Raw genomic sequence first — 17,418 nt, 5'->3', positions numbered from 1 at the left:
CCTCAGGGCCATGGGAGGAGGTACAAAGTCAACCCTCCATTGAGAACCACTGGTCTACCTAGACCTCAGTGTAGACTTAATGAAGGCTGACACACTTGACCACTAGAAGTCCCAAATCTCCCAGTGAGATGCGGGGCAGCCCATGGGCATGCTGTCTGCCTTTCCCCTTCTCCCATGTGGCAAAGGATGGGGCAGAGTGTAGGTTTCATCGCACGTCATATATTGGCCATCTCAAAAATAAATGTGGAACTTAATTCCTAGAAAGATCTAGGAAAAAGAGCAAGGTAGTGAGCCTATGGATGGCAGGTGGCTCTCCTATTAACTTACCAGGGTCTCAGAGTCCCTAGGATTCAGGGTCTCACCTGTAAAGCAAAGGTGTTGGAATAAGTGATCTCTCGGGCATTTCTAGTTTTAAACACTATGATTCTATGGCAGTAAACACAAATTGGAGGATGCTACCAGTGAATGCGGAAGCTGGCCCCATGTGAGAGATGGGGGATCTTGGGCTGGATAAGGCTCTATCTTGGCTAACTTGGTCATTTTCTTGGCTAGAGACAGAGACTGGTCAGGCAGATCATGAGACTCTCATTTCATTCTCAGGTTAAATGACCAAGTCCAGATTTCACCAAGAATTCATGGAAAATCTTGAAAAGGCCTATATATTAAATATTTCTGGAATGCTTGGGATTGGTAGTTCCTCAAAAACCATTAGAATTAGAAGACAAAGAATTTTGGCTCTGCCACTCATTAGCTGAGTGACCCTGGGCACATTACTTAACCTCTCTGAGCCTCGGGTCTCTTCTCTATAACTTGGAATAGAAAGAGTAAATTTCCAGATTGATGTGAAAAGTGTAAAATATATATAGAGGACTTCAAGCTTCAGCACTGACACAGAAAGAGCTTGGAAGTCATCACTCCCATCCTCACAATAAGAAAAAAAGATGAGCAAACTGAAAACCAATGACTTTCCTTATGTCCGTCAGAGAATTGAGGTCACAGGGCAAAGTGCCATCCTGAAAATGGGACAGACATGTGAAAACAGAGAATCATAGCCAAGGTCAGCTTACCAGGAGCAGTGGCTGCTGGAGACAGTAACTGGTAGGAATGCTTCATTGGTGATTGAGGAATTGCTAGAGGCTGAGTGTGGCACCCTGTCTTAGGGGTCCTCCACACTTCTGTGGGTTTTATCCCCAGGGACCCACTGGGTTCTCAAAGTGGTGATTGGAGAAAAACTCTACATGCTTCAGGCACAATGTGTGTGTGGGGAAGTAATCTTTTTGAAATACGCTCTGAGTGTTCTCCATAAAATAATACTGACTTTAAAGGAGACTAGTTTCCCAGAGGCTTATCTGACCCGAGGAAAGGGCATTTATACAACTCCAGCCCTTTCAGCTTTCCTCTCTCACAGAAGGGTAGGAAAAAAAAAGCCTAAGAAACACTTCTGGATGTCACAGTCCAGAGACTCAAGCCCACTAAGAAATTGAGATTTAATCACAAGATTAGCAAATGCTCTATCTCTCCAGTACCTTCCTGCTGCATCAAAAAGGCTCCAATGTAAGAATACTGGATAACAATTGACAGCTCCAAGACCAAGATTCTGTTCAAGAAGGATTTTTTTTTTTTTTTTTTTTTTTTAAGGAAATCCCAAGGACCAGAGAAGGAGAAAATAAAACCAAGGAAACTAAAGCTTCTAGCACCTACAGCTACAGCAAACATTAGAATCCAGCTTCTAGTTGGGTTAATATAAAGCTTCACACTGACAGCTGCATTACCTCAGTTCCTACTACCTGATCTACCATGTCTGGCTTTAAACAAAAAATTCTGAGATCTGCCAAAAGACAAGAAAAAAAAAATGTGTCTGTAGAGACAAAGCAAGCATCACAAGTAGACACAGCTATGACACAATGTTGGAATCATGCAATGGAGAATTAAAAATAATGATGATTAACATGTTAAGGGCTCTAATGGAGGAAGTAGACAACATTCTAGAACAGATGGGTAACATAAGGAGAGAGAGGGAAACTCTAAGAAAGAATAAAAAAAATGTTGGAAATAAAAAACACCAAAACAGAAATAAAGAATGCCCCTGGTGGACTCATCTGTAGACCAGACAGAGCCAAGGAAAGAATCAGTGAGCCTGAAGACATGTCAATTGAAATGTCACAAACTAAAATGCAAAGAGAAAGAAAGAATGAAGAAAAGGAGAATGTCCAGGAACAGTGTCTTTGATGACACTTTGAGAAGAAATGGATATGTTTCTTGAAACATACAGCCTCCCAGGACTAAATCATGATGAAACAGAATTTCTGAGCAGACTGAGTACTAGTAAGGAGATTGAATCAGTCATCAAAATCCTCCCAAGCAACAAAACTCTAGGGCCACATGGCTTCACTGGTGAATTCTACCAAATATGTAAAGAATTCATACCAATAACTGCTTTAAATGTGAATGGTTTAAATAGGTCAATTAAAAGACAGGGATTGTTAGAATACATAAAAAACAAAATCCAATTCTATGCTGTTTATAAGAAACCCTCTTTGAACATAAAGGCATAAATAAAAAGTGAAGGGAAAGAGAAAGATATGTCACTAACCAAAGAAAGTAGGAGTAGGCAAATTAATTTCAGATGAAGCAGGCTGCAGAACAGAGAAAATTATCAGGGATAAAGGTGGGCATTACATGATGATAAAGGGGTCAATTCTCCAAGAAGTCATAATGATCCTTAGAATGTATGTAGCTAAAAACAGAGTGTCAAAATATGTGAGGTAAAACAGATAGAATTGCAAGGGAAAATAGACAAATCTACTATTAAGTTGGAGATTTTAACACCCCTCTCTCAGTAATTGACAGATTCAGCAGGCAGAAAATTGGTAAGGATATAGTTGGATTGAACAGCACCATCAATCAACTGGATCTAATTGACGTGTAAAAAATACTTCATCTTACAAGAGCAGAATACACATTCTTTTCAGTTCACATGGAGCATTCACAAAAATAGACTACATTCTGGGCCATTAAACACCTTGACAAATACAAAAGAACAGAAATCATGCAAAGCATGCTCTCAGACCACAGTGGTATTAAACCAAAAATTTGTAACAGAAAGATAGCTGGAAAGTCCCCAAATATTTGAAGATAAAATAGTACATGTCCAAACAACATATGGGTCCAAAAGGAAGTATCAAGAGAAATTTTAAAATATTTTAAACTCAATGAAAAAATGAAAATAGAACTGACTGAATTCTGTAGGGTGCAGTGAAAGCTGTGTTTAGAGGGAAATTTATAGCATTGAATGCACATATCAGAGAAAATAAAAGATCTAGAATGCACCTATTAGAGAAGATAAAAGATCTAGAATCAATCATCTAAGCTTCCGCCTTGGGAAACTAGAAAAAGAAGAGCTAACTAAACCCAAAGTAAGCATATGAGAAGGAATAATAAAAATAAGAGCACAAATCAATGAAATTAAAAGAGGAAATTAATAGAAAAAGTCAATGAAACAAAATTTAGTCTGTGAAGACATCAATGAAATTGGTAAACCTTAGCCAGGCAAGAGGAAAAAAGGAGCAGATTACTAGACTACTAATTGGTAATTAATAATTACTAATATCAGAAATGAAAGAAGGGTAATCACTACTGATCCAATGGACATTAAAAAGGATAATAAAGGAGGGGTGCCCAGGGGGATCATCCAGTTAAGCATCCAACTCTTGCTTTCAGCTCAGGTCATGATCTTAGGTATGTGAGACTGAACCCTATGTTGGGCTCTGTGTGTGCTGTATTGGGTGCAGAGCCTGCTTAAAATTCTCTCTCTCTCTCTAAAAAAAAAAAAAAAAAAAAAAAAAAAAAAAAGGATAGTAAAGGAATATTATTAATAACTCTGCCTACAAATTTGGTAACTTAGATGAAGTGGACTAATTCCTTGAGAGACACAATTTACCATAACTCGCGTAAAGAGAAACAGATAATCTGAATAGGATTATGTCTATTAAAGAAATCGAATCAATAATTAACAACCTTTCAAAAAAGAAAGCAGTAGTCCCTTATGGTTTCACTGGTGAATTCTACCAAACATTAAGAAAGAAATTATACTAATTCTCTACAATTTCCTCTGGGATATAAAAGCAGAGGGAAAACTGAAATACAACAAAAGATCTGAACGGACATTGCACCGAAGAAGGTGTAACAGAAAGCAAATAAGTAAATGGAAAGATACTCAATATCTTATGTCTTTTTGGAAATGCAAATGAAAACAATGAAATACCACTACTCTCCCAATTCTGTTATGAAACCAGCATTACCCTAATAATACATAATGGCATTATTAGAAAGGAAAACTATAGAATAATAGGTCTCATGAACATGAATACAAAAATCCTCAATAAAATTTTAGCAAATGAAACTTAATAGTGTATAAAAAGAATTACACACCATTGCCAACGGGATTTATTCCAAGTGTGCAAGGCTGTTTCAATATTCAGTAATCAATTAATGTAATCTATTGCAACAGTAAGCCAAAGAAGAAAAATCATATGATCATACTGATAGATCCAGGAGAAACATTTGACAAAATCAAATACCTAGTCATGATTTAAAAGAAAAACATCCTCTAAACAAATTTTGTTCACTTGATAAAGAATATCTATTTTTTTAAAAAACCCCACAGCTAACATCATACTTAGTGGAGAGAAACTAGATGCTTTTCCCCTAAGACTGAGAACAAGGCAAGGATGTCCCCTTCTCACCTCTTCTTTTCAGCATTGTACTGGGAGTCTTGGTTAGTACAGAAAGACAAGAAAAGAAAAGGTATGTAAGTCAACACATTCCAAATTATAATCTCAGCAAGTCATTTTGTGGATATTAAAGTGAATCTAAAATTTATATGGGGGGGTGCCTGGGTGACTCATTTGGTTAAGTGTCTGACTCTTGATTTTGCTCAGGTCATGATCTCAGGGTCCTGGGATCAAGTCCCGAGTAGACTCCCCGCTCGGTGGGGTGTCTACTTCTCCCTTGCCCTCTACAACCCCCCTAAGCTCCCCGCTCATGCTTTCTCTATCTGTCAAATATATAAATAAAATATTTTAAAGAACCCAAAAAAACAACATCATACTAGCAAAAGAACATATAAATAGATCAATGGAACAGAATAGAGAGTCCAGAAATAGACTTACACAAATGTAATCAACTAATCTTTGACAAATGAGCAATGGCCATTCAATGGGGGGGCTGGGGTGGGGACAACTAGTCATTTCAACAAATGGTGCTGAAATAATTGGACATCCATATTCATCACCCTCCCCCCCAAATCTAGACACAGATTTTGTACCTTTCACAAAAATTAACTCAAAATATATCATAGACCTAAATGTAAAATACAAAACTATAAAACTTCTAGAAGATAGTATAGGAAAAAATCTGGAGGGCCTTGGATTTGGTTATGCATTTTGAGATACAACACCAAAAGCGAGATCCATGAAAGCAAAAACAAACAAACAAACAAACAAACAAAAAACACCAAAAAATAAAATGACGTTAGGCTTTAATGAAACCAAGAACTGCTCTGCAAAAGACACTTATGAAATTCAAAAGATAAGCCACATGTTGGGAGAAAACCCTTCCAAAAGACATATTTGATAAAGGATTTGTATCTAAAATATACAAAGAACTCTTAAAACTCAACAATATGGAAGAAAGCAACCCAATGGCCCAGTTGAAACACAGGCAAAAGATCTGAATGGACATCGCACTACAGAAAATGTACAGAAAGCAAATAAGCAAATGGAAAGATACTCAACATCTCACGTCTTTAGGGAAATGCAAATGAAAACAATGAAACACCACTACCCTCCCATTACAATGGCTAAATCCAAAGCCTGACAATACTAAATGCTGACAAGGCAATCTTATTCATTGTTCAGGAAACATGAAAGGGTACAGCCACTTTGAAAGTTTGGCAGTTTCTTACAAAGCTAAACACAGTCTTACTACATGACTGAGCAATCACATTCCTAGGTATTTGCCCACTTGTGCTGAAGACTTAGGTCCACACAAAGCCTGCGCACAAATGTTTATAATAGCTTTATTCATAATAGCCAAAGTTTGGAAGCAACCAAGATATTCTTCAATAGGTGAAAGGATTGGCGAGCTGTGATGTAACCGTTCAGTGGACCACTGCTCAGAAACATAAAGAACTGAGCGACTGAGTCACAAAAAGACACGGAAGACCCTTAAATGCACGCTGCTAAGTGAAAGAAGCCAGTCTGAAAAGGCAGGCACGGTACAATTCCCATCGTGTGACATTCAGGAAAAGGCAAAGCTAAGGACACAGCAGAACGTTGTCAGGGGTGTAGGGTGAGCGAGGAGGAACAGGTGGGACACCGGGGGTTTTTAGGGCCGTGAGACTATTCTGTATGGTCCTATAACGCTGGGGAAATTACATTATGCGCTTGTCAAAACACATAGAAAACACAGCATCAACTTTAATGTAAACTATGGACTTTAATAACGTATTGATATTTATTCACTAATATGCATACAGTCATACAAGATATAAGAGTGGACAATGTAGGGGGACAGATGGGAATTCTCTGTACTATCTGCTCAACGTTCCCATAAATTCTTCATACTAGTTGGGCACCATCAGTGGTGGCCCTTAACCCGGCCAGGCCTCACTTCCTCAACTCTAAGGAGCAGGGCTGTGGGGAGCTTCTGTGCCGTGTTTGTGACAGTAGAGAGTACCCAAACAGGGGAGTCTCTGGCGGGAGGAGAAACAGATGGGGGGCTGCCTGGGGGAGAAGCCCCCCAGATGTGTCTGTCACAGCCAATGTCTCCTTGAGCCAAGACTGGGACCAAACACAACTCTGCCCAATCCTTACGGATGCCTGGGTCACTGAATCAGGGTCTTGGGCCTGGGGACATTTGGGGATTGGCCGGGCCCTTGCATCTTCATGCGGCTGTGACTGTTGTCACTTCCTAGGCAGCACAAGGCAGAGGCTCGGGACAGGGTTCCCTCCCACTCTGCTCCACCCCCCAACCCGCTCTGCCCCATCCCCCCAAGCCTCAGTTTCCTCTTCTGAGAATGGGTTCGTGGGAATAAGACCCAGCTCACCAGGAATCCCAAGAGGACGGGGAGAGTGCTTTGTAATCTGTAAAGCACACACAAACGTCAGGAACCTCGACAGTGCTTCAAACAGACAGACAGACAGATCCACAAACACTTGTTTGAGCCAGGCATACTCTTCCTCACTAAATTCTTAAAACAACCCAAGGCGGATGTCATCAGCCCCCTTTTAAAGGAAACTGAAGCTTGCAGAGCTGAAGTGTCCCCTCCAAGAGCTGCCAGCTGGGGGGTGTCGCTGTGGGACCACAGGCCACATGACTCGGGGGCTCCCACTTCCCCGACAACCTCCCTCCCCCGTGGCTGTCCCTGCAGGGTCCACAGTGGTAAGCAACAGGCACAAGCAAAGAGGCGGGTGGCGCTGCATAAACTATCATTCTGCTTTTCCCTTTTTGTGAGTTTTGAGGGTCCGGCGGGGCAGACCAGCTCAGTGGACAGACAGCCTGTTCCCTTCACCCCAGAGGTGACGGTGGAGAGGATGACGAATGGGTGCCCGGGACACGGGGGCTCCTGGCAGCCCTTGCGGAGGGGAGAAGTGATTCCAGAACACGCAGCCCACGAGGCGGCAGGCCCGCCAGGGTCTGTGTGAGGGAGAGGGTACGCGGGCCTCTCTGCCGGCTCGCTTGCCTTTATTAAGGATGATTCTGATGCTGCCTATTTTGTAAGCATGTAGGGCACGCATCCAGACCATCTGACTTCAAGAAAATCCAAGGCTGAAGAATGTCGCTTGCGCCAGACATGTTGCAAGAGGCGCGGCATGGAACCCGCCGAGTGATCCGCCGCATCCCCGATCTCAGAGGGAGGGGGCCGTCCATGTATATGTATAAGCCAGGCTTTGTTAAACACCAAGTAAAAATACTTTTAAATATTTCAGTACATCGTTAACCAAATACATTTTACTTGGGGCTCATTCCAGCTGAAAGTATAGGAGGCACCTGATTTGCATAAGTCGACTGAGGAAATTTGGTGAGAGACAGTCATAAGACTCAGACGCCCACGGGCGCCGCTGATCGTCAGGGTCTGATCTGAGCTCCTCTGACACGTTTGCAGAACACCTACTATGTGCCGGGCATAGTGCTCGGCTTCACGGAGGTTAAGTCTAGCTTCAAGGGCAAAGGCCACACTCATTCCATGGCATTTAAGTGGCTGCGATCGGTGTTGTTAAGGAGCAGCAGGCTGACGGGGAGGGGGCCCAGCCTGAGGGTCTCCTTATGGAGATGGCCTGGGCGGTAGTGGTGCAAGGGGAGGGGTTTCCAGCAGAGGTAAGGAGCCTCGTGGAGGCCCTCCAAGGTGGCGGCTACCCCGGCTGGAGTGAGTGAGTGGGGGGCTAGTGAGAGTGGTGGCGGCTGCGGGGGAGGGGGGTCCAGTCTGCGAGGCTCTCCCTCTTGCAGATGCTCTACCCCAGCACTGGGGTCTTAGACCAGCGCCCGCAGGTGCTACTGGTGGCTTCGCATGGAGACGTGACGCAGAGGAGGGCTGGGGGGCACCGCAGCGACCACCCCCAGTGTGAGAGCAGACACGGGAAGGAATGGCCAGAGCCGGCCTTCGGAGACCACAGCAGGTGTGCAGGGAGGCTGGCTAACAGCCTCTAGCCCTCCCCAGTCTCACAGCACCACCGCGCACCCCCTCTTCCTGGCCACACCACCCCGCAGTGTGGTGTGGGACTCAGGGGCGAGGAAATGGGAGGCGACAGCAGTGAGGCACTAGGCGGTTTACAGTCACAGACCCGGCAGGAAGGCACTTCCTCCTCGGGTCCCAGCACCTACGGAGCCCTGGGCATGAGCAGGTGAGGGAGGCATTTCCGGAGAGAGGAGCGCAGCGAGAGCCAAGCATGTGACTGTGGCAGGGGCAGCCCCTTCCTGAGCCGTGCCACGGCTGTCCAGGTACTGTTTTTAGGAGGTGGGCACCATTGCTATCTCCATTTTGCAGAGGAAGAACGTGAGGCTCTAAGGGAGTTATGTAACCTGCTAGCCAAGTTGCAGAGCTCAGATTCGGATTCGAGGCCGGGTCTGTTGGATCCCGGAGCCTGTGGCTTCGGTTATAAGTGCCGCTCAAACTCAGGCAGCCCCAGGCCAGGAAGGGGGGCCATGTAGCTCAGGCATTCTTCAGGCAGCAGAAGAAATGCAGGATGTATCAGACATTAAACGATGCCACTCCTAGATTTCCCTCTGCAAGCAGGGGGTGTGTGCGCGCAGGCGTGCTTGAATGGGTGGAGAAGCGGGGAGGGGGGTGGGTAGGAAAGACCCTTCAATCCCTGTTTTCTTGCTTTGCAATCATGTTCCATTGATTACTGGGACAGACTCCAGATGCCGGTTGTGTGTTAGATGGACAAGATGTCCAGGTGCTGGGCTCAAATGTTCCCTTTGCCAGTGAAACGTTGGTCTCTCATAGATGACGCAGTAATACTACCTTTTATTGCCTCATCGTGATGCTGTCCTCGTCTCTAGCACAGAGAAGTGAAATTCCACTCTGGGAAGAGTTGAGAGCAAAGTCTCAATGATAAGGAGGTGCTTGGGAGTGCAATTTACATGAAATGACTGCATCTTTACTGACACATTTGTTCCTTCATTGGATTCTGGGCAACGACAGGGCTACCAGACCTCAGTTTGGCTGAGAAGACCTGCATTTTAGATTTCCGTTCTGCTAGAAATTCTAGAATTGCAAATTGAAATCTTTATTTATTTATTTGAATGCTGATTACGCTGGCCTCCCGGAGCAGTGTGAGATTACGTATTGCTAAATTCCATGACGCTCCTAAGTAGTGGTTGACATTCTAACAGAGAAGCAGCAAGACTATCCAGGGACTGACAAGCGCAGGATCCAGACGAGGGTCCTGTGGGTGGAAAGAGGCGGGGAATGGGCTAGTGCTGGGGGAGAGCCACCTGCTGGGCGTGGGTTATTGTCAAGTCCTAGATTTCCTTTTAGGTGGTGAGTCGTGGATGCTTATTACATTATTTAAAAATTACTAAATTAAAAAGCTGACTAGATAAAAGCAGGTTATGTGTGGATGGGGCTGGAAGGCTCTCAATGAACCAAGGATTATGATTAATCCAGTTCTGTGCCCTAATTCCAGTTCTGGGGAAAAAAAAAAAAGATAGAAAACAAGGCTGCTTAAAAGAATGGTCTGAGATTTAGAGTTCATGATGCGAAATCTTTTTTTTTTATATACTAGTTTTGATTTTTTTTCTCACTTATCTTTCTAAAGACTGTTTTTCTTTTTCCCCTTAAATAGTAGGGTCTCCCCATGCAGGTTTCATTAAGGTTTCAGACTTCAGGAATTGGGTTAACCCCTTCAGCGGCTGCTGAAGCCTCCTAAGGGAGGAAGGGAGGTCTGGACTGGCTTCCAGAAAGGGGACCTTGCCCGAGCAGTTAGACACAGCTGGTGCTGGGTGTAGGGTGATGCTCTTCGCCAAACGGGATGGTGTTTTCTGCAGGATGTTAAGGAGCAGAAAGGGAGACTCTGTCGGTGAGACCACCTCTACCATAAGCCGTGGCCCTCACACTCGGAACATCCTATTTCGGGGATGCAGGACATATTTTATCGCTATTTATCTGCTCATCAAACATCCACTGGGCACTGAGCAAGATCTTGCTCTGGCCCTGTGCCAGCCTTCAGGGATACTGAACTCATAGAGGGTGACTTTTATGGGATGCGCACCATGCTCAGGGCTTTGTATATGTTCTTTTTCTTACCCTCACAGCGCCTCTCCTTTGTTGCTTCCCTATGGGGGTTCTGGCCATACCCTACGACAACTGTCAACTGTGTGTCCTTTTCACTTGTGTGGCTAGAGACACTGGGTATAATGAAAAGGCTCTGAATGCAGATGGCTTTTGGTTCAAATCCCAGGGTCCCCACTGATGTACTTGACACACCTGTTTAAATTCACCGCTTGAAGCCTCGGGCTTCTTGTCTGTCAAATGGGAGAAAAACTCTTATCTCACAGGGCTGTGGGAGAAGTAAATGGGAGAATTCATAACAAGCCTTTAGTATTTCTGTCACATAGTAAATGTGCAGTAAATGGTCTCTATTACTTTTTTTCTCAAGGGCAGGATCTGTAAATAATTTATATTCCCATCAGCCCAATACCTGCTAACATGTTCATTACCTGTTTGTTGAATGAGTGAATGTGTGCCCTCTGAGAATGACAGCCCAGTTCTATCTCTCTTCTGACTACTCTCTTGTCAGCTCCACGGCAGCTCTGGGGTAGATAAAGCTGCTCCCATCTGACTGGGCTTCCACACCTCTGGCCAGGACTTAGCTGCAACTGAGAGCACGAGGATCCTTTGGCTCGGCACCATGGAGGGAAGTTCTGTCTGGTTCTTTCTGCTGATCCTCACCCAAAGAAAAAACCACCACCCAACCACAAACGTCCTTTTGTGCTCTTTGGGAGCTTCCCAAATGCTCCCAAGAATGTGGCTGACTTCAGAAGCACCTTATCCTTGAGAATCGGGGTGTCAGACCAGCCTTCTCAGGAAGCAAGAACGGGGCCCCTGTTCTTTGCCAGCTGCCAGACAGTAGTAGTCCCTGAGACCCTGGGCACAGACAGGCTTCTCCTCTCTGGCTGTAATGCCCAGCCCCCACTATCTGTACCCCACACCCCCCAAGTCTGTGATTTCATTTCAGGAACCATGGAAACAGGAGTCAAACTCCGAGGATGACGTCAGGGGAGACAGGCGCTCACACCAGGCAACCAACCTCCCACTCCAGTTCCATCTTCCCAGAGGCCCTGTGCTCTATGAGTTGACCTTTCACCTCCGTGCTTTACCAGCCCTGCTCCCTCCCCCATCACTCAAATGAACACCACTGCTGGTTGGGGCGGGGGGGGGGGGGGGGGGGGGGGGGCGAGGGGGGGGCGGTGGTGGGCAGGGGAGTGTGGGGGGTGGGGGAGGGGGCGGTGCTGGATAGGGGACAGCATCCTGGGCCAGGAGGCAGGAGGCTTGACTTCACTTGGGGGTCTCTGCTACTCACTGGCTGTAAGATTTTAGACAAGTCACTTGCTCTTGGAACCTCAGGATGCTCATCTGTGAAATGGGATACAATCACCCACTAGGAAGGTCTGGGGTGAGAACCAGCCAGGGAGGGGAATCTTGAAATCCCAGTTGCTGCTAAGGACTGATGACCCGGGCATGGCCACAGGCCTGGGAGATCCCAGCCCCGCATTCGCCTGTCAGTAGGTGCTAAAAACTGGTATTATTCTCATCGCTTTCGCTTGGTCAGCAGGACGCAGAGATCCTGGCAGACCCCAGAAAACCTCACCCGAGCCTGTGCTGTGGACAGCCCCTGTGGATTCCGCTTACAGAGAGCAATTTAAGAGGCAAACAAAACATGAAAAGCTATTCAGAATTAACAATGGGCCAGATGGTAATGCTAGTTTGCAGCAATAAAACATGATAAATAGCTTCCTGCTGCTACTCCTGATCAATTTCAATATTTAATAATTCCGCCGCCACCCCCACCCCCTCTCCCGGCCCCCTCCACAGGATCCTGTGAGGACTCCCTGCATTCAACTCACAGAGCCAACACTTCTTCGCTTTCTGAAGGCGTCAGCAAAAAGCGCGCAGCTCAACTGTCATGTGAGCGCTTTCCGTCCTCGAGATGATAATTAATCTGCCCGATTCGGAAGACGCGCCATCTCCAGCCGTGGCTAGTTGCCAGGGAGGGCTGCAAGGGCGCTCCGCCCACAGACACGCGGTGGAACTCACCTTGTGGACTGGGTGCCTACCGGTATTCCCTGAGGTTCGCTTTTGCATTCACGGAAGGAGAGCCGTAGGGAGCTGGGTGGTCATCCTACCCCAGGACCACCTCGCAGGGTCAAGCAGCCCGCAAGGGGACCTGTGGCAGCTTGGTGTGACGGCCACGCCCGCCACCTAAGGCTGAGGTTCAGCCTTAGGTGAACCCCTAGAGGCTGAACCCCTCTCTGGGGGAGGTGATTCTACCCCCTTCCAGAATTCCAGCCAGGGCTGCGCCCACGAAGCACTGGGCGGAGAGCTCACGCGTTGGACTCGCCCAACCACAGCAGCTGGTGGCATCATTATTTAAAAGGTGATGATCTCTGCGGTCAAAAGCTGTAGCCCATTTGTGGGGCGGGGGGGGGGGGGCGGGTAGGATGTGACAGGGAGCCCCTCACGCTCACACAGACCCACCCCCGGGGTTCTCCCCAAGCCCTGCCCACTGATAAGATGAGCCCCTTCGTATTGCCAGCAAGGGTCCACATTCCCACATTCCCACCCATGGATACAGAGACCGCAGGGCACCCCTGGCGAGCAGGTACCGTTGGCCCCATTTACGGAAGAGGAAGCGGAGACGGGAGGCAGAATGGCTTTCTCAGCTCACATGGGTAGAAAATGGCACAGTCAGTGGTAATCTGGGTCTCCCAAGCTCTGATTTCTTGACCTCCCCACCAGATCACAGGAGAAAGTTGCTCCGCAAGGCGCCCCCTCCTGCCTGGCGTCCCTTTGGCCAGGAGGCAGCCCAAGGGAGGGAAGCTTGGGTGCCCAGTCACCCGAGCTACAGTTTACCGTCTGTGAAATTCAAACGCTGATACCTAGTGCACTAGCTCACGGGGAGGTTTAATGAGGACTATGCATGGAAGCACGGCGTAATTTTATGATTTATACAAATGGAAAAACACGGTGTGAGGAAGAAGATCAGAAATGCGTTCACCCCAAGGTGGATCCTTCTAACGGAACTCTTCATCCTCCCCACACCCACCCCACCATAATTTAGGGGATCAAGAGCAAACTCTTCTATGTGGATTCAAGGCCTGGATGGCTCTAGCAAGCCCATCACTGCCGCTTCTCCCTTCCCCTCCTGCTCTAGTCCCTCCAAGTTTCTTGGGGTTATCTGAGCCTTCCCCACCTGTGTCCATGTCTCAGCCAGACCACGCCTGCCAGAAGGGTCCATGCTGCCCTGTTCACTGGCTTCTCCCACTCACCCTTCTCCAAGAAGTCTTCTTCAGGCCTCCCTCCACAGGATCTCCTCCGCTGGGCTCCCTCCCCTGCACCCCCTCCACGCCAGCATACAGCACGGCATGCCAGCGCTGGGCTCTCCTCTGCCTCCCTGGTCTACAGTGAGTGAGAGCCAAGTGCTACTCGCTCCTGTCTATCCAGGGCCTGGCCCAGCACACGCTAGTACATGTGTGCCAAGAGATGAGCACATGAACGATTAAGCGAGTATAATCAAAGCCTTAAGCAGAGACAAGGAATTCTAATGGTGGCATTTGAATTTGAGTGGGCACAGCCTTGGTGGAGGAATTCAGGCTCCTGAATTCAAGTTCAGCTCAATCCCTCTAGCGATTCTAGAGCTGACACGGTAACCCTCCTCTTTCCCCAGCTTGACCCTGAATAAGAAAAAACCCAAAGGGTCCCACCCACCCTCTGGACTCGCACTAGACAGGGCGGAGGCCAGTCCTCAGGTGCCTACCCGAGTCCCGCTGGTCCAGCGTCATGGAGTTCCACCTCCTTGTGATGTCAATGTAGAGGATGTCCACGGCCGCCATGGACAAGCTGCTGCTGCTGAGTTTGCAGTTCCTGCCAAAGACCGGAGGGGACATATTACTGCTAGAAGGGGCGTGGCCTCTTCCGTTTGCCTCCACGCCTTCCCTGGGCTGGGGGTCCTGCCTGGAGGCCCCGCCTTCCCACAGCTGGGATTAGCGATGGGTTTAAGGCTGGGGTGGTGGGAAAGAAGGCTGAAAATGTAATCGAAGGATAGATTATGTGGGTTTCTGTCATTTGGCCCATTCTAAAGGGCTGGAAAGAGCCAGGACTTGAGGATGGGACGTCTTGAGTTGAATCTGGCTCTGCCGCTTGGAAGCTGACCGCCCTAGAGAATCCATCTCCTGTTCCTGAGCCTCAGGTTCCATCCTTACAAAACAGTCGCTGTGTTTGACCTCTTCTAACACCTCCCGGTGGAGGTCTCTGCCCGCTCCGAGGGGGAATGAGAATCCCATGTTTCAGAAATTGTCCCTATGCCTGTCTTTACCTCGTATCCATTAGTCTCTAAGAGGAGAAAGAAAAGCCGGACCTGGGTGCTCTTCTCTCTTACCAGTGTCTTTTGGGTGACAGTGACCCGCTGGGGGACCCAAAGAAAACAGCCATGTCATGAGTTCAGACAGAAGACATCACTGCCATCCAGAAGTGAGTCCCCACTGGAATGCTCACCCGATGAGTCCCTGGGCCCAAACCTACAGGCAGGGGCTTGAGGTTCCTGCACTGCTCCTATCTAAATCTGTCCCCTGAGATGTCACACGGGCCCCAAACAGCCATGGCAAGCCCAAGACTCCCAGCACAGACGAGCACAGCTAGCCCATGCCCTTTGCATGGGCTGAGGCACGGTGCTGTGGGGCCCCTCCACGCTCATTCCTGACTTTGGCGAGTCAACTGGAAATGGCAGGGCCAGGGACGGGCTGGCCTCAGAGTTCAGAAGTTCCCCTAGTTGATTTCCTCCAGTGCAGAGAGGCTCAGATAACCAGGTTTTCAGTCCCACATCAGCTCCCCGTCTGAGCACAGAGGCGTGTTTGCAATCCTCCCCCTCCCCTCTTGGTTTTGTTTCGTTTTGTTTTTTGTGGTTTGTGTTTTTCGGGTCTGGAGATGTGGGGAGGCAGTCTGGCACACTTGAGGAGAGCGTGATTTGGGCATCAGACAGACCAGGATTGAAATGCTGGCTCTGGCTTTTTCTAGCCGTGTGACTGTGAGCATTTACTGAAACCTTCGATGCCTCTATTTGCTGATACCTAAAAAGAAGAGAAGACTACCGCCCGCGTGGGGGCTGGGATGAGATGAAGCAGCACACGCCAAGAACCCAGCAGGTGCCTGGTACCCGGGGGCCCGCAGTTGTTGCTTCTCCTCCCTCTCTCTCCCTCCTTTCCCAATTCCTCTTCCAGGGCTGGAATGTGGACCCTTCAGAGGCTGCTTGGGGCTGCCCTTTCAGCAAGTGGCCCTGTCCATTCTGGAGATCTGGTGCTCGCCAGTCAGACTGACTGGGTACGCACACCCAGGTTCTCTGTCCAGACTGAAGGGAGGCCTTGCCTTGTCCAGACGCACCACCTTTCTGAACAGGGTCGTGCTGGGAAGCGAGTCCCAACACAGGCTGGGTTTGCCCTGGGAATCCCGAAGCTAGACCTCTGAGCCAGCTGTCTGCCTGCACTACATTCAGTGATGCTTTTAACTCTCCGAACATGTCCTCATCCACTGCCTCAGCTAATGATAAAGTGGTTCTTTGATTTCCCATTTGTCTTTAGCCCTCGTGTGAATAGCTCCCTTAGGAACCCCACAGGAGAGGGGCTGATTGGCAAGCAGGATTTGGGCACCCCGAAGCCCCTCTCCAAACCCATGAACACCCCTGACCGTGGTGGCTGGACGTGTGCCCGGCAGGGTGCCCAGATGACATCGGTGTTCCGTGCATGCCAACACACCTGCTCGCTCCCTCTCTCCGTCCCGGCCTCTTCCTTCCTATCTTTCCCACCAGTATTTCCCAGGCCATCAATTCACCTCCCGCTCCCTCCTGGGCTCTTGCTCCGTATTTCAATCACAAGTCACCAGTGGCGGACTTCAAACACATCAGCGCACAGTTACTGAGCCCTGGTAACAACATGTCAATGGACGCAGAGCTTTTCACGTCGCCTGTCACCAGGATGGCTATCTCTATTGGGTTCCGCTGGAGACGATGCTCCAGCTTCTCCCGGGGTGTGTCGACAACCCACACTGCTCATTTTTCAAAGCTTCATTAAAAAGAGCCACCACGTCCCCCTAATTATCATATCGGTGTCCTCCTGATTACCTGCTGCCCCATGGGACAGGAGCTCTGCCCGGCTTGCTCTGTGGGTTAATGGAGTATAAAAAGGGAAACCAAACTGACCACTGGTATATAGTTATTTTTTTCTGACAGGTAGAAAATAGCAGTGTCAAACCTTCAGCAGGAGCTGTAATTTACCAAAGAGAATTCTTGGAACCAAGGTAACTCATCTTCCCTAGTGATGCCCACAAACACATTTGGTTGCTACATCTGGTGCCTGGACAGGGGAAAGGGGGAAACCCATGCTGGCTGCAGGAGACAGGAGAGGCTTTAAAAGAATTTTGCTTCTGTAGGCATTTCTTGGGTACCCATCCGTAGGCCAGGCCCTCTCCTGCCCATTGGCTCCCTGGATCTTCATAACCGCCCTGTGATGGAAGTATTCTTAGTCCCATTTCAATGACAGGTAAGATGAGACTGAAGAGCAGGGACGTGACTTGCCCAAGATCACACAGCTAGGATTCACATCTAGTCTTACCCTGGAGGAGAGAGTTGTTGATTAAGGAGCTTC

The 17,418-nt window shown here is 47.9% G+C and overlaps 1 protein-coding gene across 4 annotated transcripts in view; it reads right to left on the bottom strand.

Moving 5' to 3' along the window:
• TTLL11 (tubulin tyrosine ligase like 11) overlaps window positions 1-17,418 on the bottom strand; it is a 230,943-nt gene that overhangs the window by 21,441 nt on the left and 192,084 nt on the right. For all 4 annotated transcript variants that reach the window (XM_059410878.1, XM_059410877.1, XM_059410881.1 and 1 more), the window contains one exon: window positions 14,541-14,647. In XM_059410878.1, coding sequence (XP_059266861.1) covers window positions 14,541-14,647 — 107 coding nt within the window. The remainder of the gene's footprint in view (window positions 1-14,540; window positions 14,648-17,418) is intronic.

The sequence above is a fragment of the Mustela nigripes genome, chromosome 9 (assembly GCF_022355385.1).
Source record: "Mustela nigripes isolate SB6536 chromosome 9, MUSNIG.SB6536, whole genome shotgun sequence".
Taxonomy (NCBI): domain Eukaryota; kingdom Metazoa; phylum Chordata; class Mammalia; order Carnivora; family Mustelidae; genus Mustela; species Mustela nigripes.
This window is presented reverse-complemented; position numbering and strand designations above follow the sequence as displayed.